Consider the following 5,731-nt stretch of genomic DNA (forward strand, 5'->3'; position numbering starts at 1 on the left):
GCTCACTGCAGCTTCAATCTCCCGGGCTCAAGCAATCCTCCTGCCTCAGCCTCCCAAGGAGTAGCTGAGATCACAGGCACATGCCACCATAACTAGCTAATTTTTTCATTTTTGGTAGAGACGAGGTCTCACAATGTTGCCCAGGCTGGTCTCAAACTCCTAAACTCAAGTGATCATCCTGCCTCAGCCTCTCAAAGTGCTGGGATTATAGGAGTGAGTCACCATACCTGGTCAGTATTTTACCTTTGATGCAATAAGTGATCAAAGTAGTCAGTGACTTAAATTAATTTATACTGCCTTGTTCAGAAGGGAACAAGACAACTTACAAAACTAGAGCCACCCTAGCCTGGGTGTGATATAATATCCTAGGGGTCTGAGCCACCCCAGCCTGAGCGTGATACAATATCCTAGGGGTCTCAGCCGCCCCAGCCTGGGTGCGATACAATATCTTAGGGGGCTGAGCCACCCTAGCCTAGGAGGGATACAATATCCTAGGGGTTAAGCCACCCTAGCCTGGGCATGATACAATATCCTAGGAGGGTTAAGCCAACCCAGCCGGCAGGAGGCATGGTATCCTAGATGGGTTAAAGCCCAGCGTCTAGAATCAAACAGCTGTGTCCAATTCCACCAGCATCGGCACTGTTCTCACACATGCTCCAGCTCCCTCAGCCCTCTCCCTCTGCAGAGAAACCTGTTTCGGGTGTGGACTGTGGAATGTAGCTAAGGGACAAGCACGGAGCACAGCTACGCTGCAGGGTCCCTCTGTAAAGGGCCAATTACTCCATCCCCAGGGCCCTTGGTGCCGTCCTGCAATCCTGGCCCAGTTCCTTGATCTGCTCACCCTCTCTTCCCTCTCTTCATTGCCACCAGCACCACCTCAACCCAACACCCACCTCTCACCTGACACCCAGCTGAGTGTGACCCACATGCCACCCCATCCCCCAAACTCCCTGCGTAGCTCCTATGCACTCGAGGATCAGCCTTCCAGGTGTCCTGGACCCTCTCACCTGCATAGGAAGGCACTCCAGCAGCTCTCATGCTCTTGAATGATCACTGTCCCCTCCCTGCTCGATCCTCCCAAACACACTAATAGATACTGCCTTAGAAAGAAGGCCCTCCCCGGACACCCCTCTGAGCTTTCTTCTGAACGCACTAGGCTCCCCTTTTTGTCTCTTGGCAATTCCTCCTAACCTCTCGACACTGGGACACAGAGCTCAGCTTGCAACCCCTTTCTCCACTACCTAAACTCATATCCACACCACCTCATCCAAATACCACCCATGTGCTCAGAAAGACCTCCAAATTTATACCCCCATCAGCCCCTGAGCCCTAACTCCTGACTCAATAATCTCATTGCTGCTGTAACTTCCCCCTGGATATCCAGAAAGCACAACAGTTCGAACCCCAACTCCTGATACCCACTGCAGCCCACAGCCTGCTCCTGCAGCCTCCCACCTCAGGAGACAGCAACTCCCTCTCCTTCTGGGCCTCCAGCCAACAGCCTGGCTGTCAGCTTTCACTCTTCTCCCTCACACCCCATGGCCAGTCCTTCAGCCAATCCTGCTGCTGCTTCCTTCAAAACACACCTAGACGCCCACCACATCTCCTACCTCCATCAGCTAGAGGCCACCCTCAGTGCTTGCCTGGATTCATTCCCTGCTCTGCTCCTATCACACGGACCTTCTCTACACAGAAGAGTGATCCTTTCATTAACATCTGAATCAGCTTATGAAACACCTCTGGTCCACCTTTCTAGCAAATAAAAAAGATACAATCAAAATTTTTGGCCAGGACATGGAACAATGGGAACTCATATTTCTTATAGGATAAAGGCTCAGCTGCTTTGAAGAACCAGGTGGCCGTTACTTACAAAGTTAAGCATTATCCCTAAGATCCAGCAAGTCCATCATTCTAGGTGTTTATTTACCCAAGAGAAAAAAACATATCCATGAAAAGACTTGGACAAGAATATTCACAAAAGCCTTATTAATGGCCAAAATGAGCCAGGCACAGTGGCTCACACTTGTAATCCCAGCACTTTGGGAGACCGAGGTGGGAGCCCAGGAGATCAAAACCAGTCTGAGCAACAAAGTGAGACCCTGTCTCTATAAAAATTAGCTGAGTGTGATGGTATACACCTGTAGTCCCAGCTACTCAAGAAGCAGAAGTGGGAGGACCGCTTGAGCCCAGGAGGTGGAGGCTGCAGTGAGCCATGATCTAGTCACTGCACTCCAGCCTGGACATCAGAGCGAGACTGTCTCAAAAGCCAGAAATGAGCTGGGCACATTGGTGCACACCAGTAGTCCCAGCTACTAGAGAGGCTGAGATGGGAGGATCGCTTGAGCCCAGGAGTTGGAGGCTGCAATGCACTATGATCACACCTGAATAACCACTACAATCCAGCCTGGGCAACAGAGAAACCCTGTCTCTCAATGTTTTTTAGAAGCCAAAAATGGGAATCCCAAATATCTACCAACAGAAGAATCGGTGAACAAATATATAGTATGGAGAGTATCCAGCAATGGAAGAACTAATGAGGTAGTGTGGATATGAGTTTAGGTAGTGGAGAAAGGGGTTGGGAGCTGAGCTCTGTGTCCCAGTGTGGAGAACATAAACAGGTGAATATCAAAAACAATGTTAGATAACAGAAGTCATAAACAAAAAAAATGACATACTAGATTATTCCATTTAAATGAAGTCCCAGAACAGGCAGAACCTTTTTTTTTTTTTTTTAACTTCCTGAGACGGAGTCTCGCTGTGTCTCCCAGGCTGGAGTGCGGTGGCATGATCTCGGCTCACTACAACTTCCGCCTCCCCAGTTCAAGCAATTCTCCCTGTCTCAGCCTCCCAAGTAGCTGGAATTACAGGCGCCCACTACCATGCCCAACTAATTTTTGTATTTTTTCGTAGAGACGGGGTTTCGCGATGTTGGCCAGGCTGGTCTTGAACTCCTGACCTCAGGTGATCCACCCATCTCGGCCTCCCAAAGTGCTAGGATTACAGGCGTGAGTCACCGTGCCCCGTCCAGAACAGGCACGACTTATCTGTGGTGCAGAAGTCAGGAGGCAGCAGGCTGTTGGGTAGGGTCTATAGACTGGTGCCTCACTGTTCCCACAATACGGCTCCAGCCCAGGCAAAAAGCTCAAGGTGAACTCTCCACACCTTCTGACTCTAGCCTGCGATAAAACAGGCCCTTGCCATGTATCACCTCAGGTGTGGATGGAACAAAATTGCCAGATACTGATTTTAAACAAGGGGCCGGGAGAGTATGCTGCACTAATGGAGCCAGGCCTGGTGGGTCTCTCTGCTAAAAAAGCCTTCTGGCCAGGGGCAACAACTCACATCTGTAATCCCAGCACTCTGAGAGGATCACTTGAGTCCAGGAGTTTGAGACCAGCCTGGGCAACATAGCAAGACCCCATCTCCACTAAAAAATAAATACACACACACACACACGTTTTAGTAGCACTTGCGGGCTATTAAAAACAAAGTGTACAAGTCAATGGTGTTTAGTATATTTAGACTTGGGCAACCATTACCTCAATCAATCCCAATTTTCATCATGCCAAAAAGAAACTCCACAATCCCTCCATCACCCAAAGCAAGACTCCGTACTTAAGCAACTAGTAATCTATTGTCTCTATTGATTTGCCTATTCTGGACAGTTGATACAAATGGAATGATACAGTGTGTGGTCTTTTGTGCCTGGTTTCTTTCATTCAGCAAGATGTTTAAGATGTTTCAGGTTCATTCACGCAGTAGCATGTATCAGAATTCCATTCCTTTTTATAGTTGAATAATATTCGACCCTTTTGTGATATATTATTTTCATGCATTCTGTATAACTGCTTCTCAACATGCTAATCTATACTTAACTTTTAAAAATTTAAAACAAATGCTTCTTTAAGGTCATATATTTATTTTAAAGCAAATTGAAATATCTTACATTAAAATATAGGCTGGGCACAGTGGCTCACACCTGTAATCCCAGCAGATCTGCCAAGGTGGCCAGATCACTTGACCCCAGGAGTTTGAGACCAGCCTGGGCAACATGGCAAGACCCCATCTCTACAAAAACGCAAAAATTAGCAGGGTGTGGTGGCACACGCCAGTGGTCCCAGCTACTTGGGAGGTTGAGGCAGGAGGATCACTTGAACCCAGGAGGTGAAGGCTGCAGTGAGTCAAGATTGCACCATTGCTCTCCAGCCTGGGTGATGGAGTCAGACCCGTCTCAAAAAATAAACTACAATTTTCACATACACCAAAACCTAACATGACATTAGTAACTCTGGTTAGCAGACTCTGCTGAGAGGTGAATCGGGAAGTATTCCTTTCAGCTGATCAGTGGATAATACAACAGAGGGAGCACGCACTAATCAGGAAGGAGGCCCCATGCCTCCACCCCTTGGGAGAGGGTATCATCCCAAGCCCAGCCCCACCCACTCGTCAGCCAGTCTCCACTGCATCCTTACCTACGTCCATCCACTCTGGAGGGAGCAGGCGACATTTCTGTCTTTGTTTCAGGTTAATTGCCAGCCACAGGGGCACTTCCACTGGTAAACCAGGGTTAAAAGGCCCCAGGTCCCCCTGACAAAAGTAAAACAATTTCCCGTAAGATTAAAAAAGAACAAAAAAAGCATTACTGTGCGTCGCTGCTATCAAATAAGAGGCAAGGCATGGCAGAGGCTGAAGTCCAAATGCAAATAATAAAAACCCAACTGTTATCAGACTCAGAACAAAGCACCTCCTAAGCGGCTCCACGACACCTGCGAGCGTGGAGCGCAGTCCTTCCGGCCTTTCCACGGAGTGGGTCGGGGGTGCTCCCTCTCCCGCCTGCACCCTCCAACTCCAGAACAGGTTTCACACACCCAATGTTGGGGTCCTGGGGTGCGGGGAGGTGGGTCTGGGCAGGTACAGAGTCCGCCCTCCTTCTCCAGGACTCCCAGCGCCAAGGTGCCTCCCTTACACTAAAAACGCAAAGCCGGGCGGGCGCGGTGGCTCACAATCCCAGCTACTCAGGAGGCTGAGGCAGGAGAATCACCTGAACCCGGGAGGCGGAGGCTGCAGGGAGCCGAGATGGCGCCATGCACTCCAGCCTGGGCGATAGAGCGAAACTCCATCTCAAAAATAAAGACAAAAACAAACAAACAGAGGTAAAGCCGACTCCTGCCCATAATCCCAGCACTTTGGAAGGCCGAGGTGGCAGGATCGCCTGGGGGAGCCCAGGAGTTCGAGGCCAGCCCCATCTCTACCAAATAAACAAATAAGCCGGGCGCAGTGGCTCACGCCTGTCATCCCAGCACTTTGGAAGACCAAAGCGGGTGGCTCATGAGGTCAGGAGTTCGAGACCAGCCTGGCCAAACATGGTGAAACCCGTCTCTACCAAAACTACAAAAATCAGCCGGGCGCGGTGGCGGGCGCCTGTAGTCCCAGCTACTTGGGAGGCTGAGGCAGGGGAATCGCTTGAACCCGGGAGACGGAGGCTGCAGTGAGCCTAGAACGCGCCACCGCACTCCAGCCTGGGCGACAGAGCGAGACCGTCTCAAAAACCAAAAAACAAACCAAAAAAACCCTTTAAACCCGGGCGTTCGGGGCCACTGGCCAACGAGAGCAGCCTCGCTTTCCTCATCCGAGAAGCGGGAACTGCGGTGGGCGAGTCAAGCGCGGAGTGGTGGCCTCCGCAGATGCGGGAGCAGGACGAGCCCGCGACCCCGGCTCTGAAGGCCACGCG

At 50.4% G+C, this 5,731-nt stretch overlaps 1 protein-coding gene across 1 annotated transcript in view; it reads right to left on the bottom strand.

Annotated features, from left to right (window-relative positions):
• The window catches only part of GINS2 (GINS complex subunit 2 (Psf2 homolog)), an 11,721-nt gene that overhangs the window by 4,395 nt on the left and 1,595 nt on the right, over positions 1-5,731 (bottom strand). The window contains exon 2 of the mRNA XM_011972297.1: positions 4,473-4,587. Within this exon, the coding sequence (XP_011827687.1) occupies positions 4,473-4,587 (115 nt within the window). The remainder of the gene's footprint in view (positions 1-4,472; positions 4,588-5,731) is intronic.

Source organism: Mandrillus leucophaeus, unplaced genomic scaffold (assembly GCF_000951045.1).
Source record: "Mandrillus leucophaeus isolate KB7577 unplaced genomic scaffold, Mleu.le_1.0 Scaffold10, whole genome shotgun sequence".
Classification (NCBI taxonomy): domain Eukaryota; kingdom Metazoa; phylum Chordata; class Mammalia; order Primates; family Cercopithecidae; genus Mandrillus; species Mandrillus leucophaeus.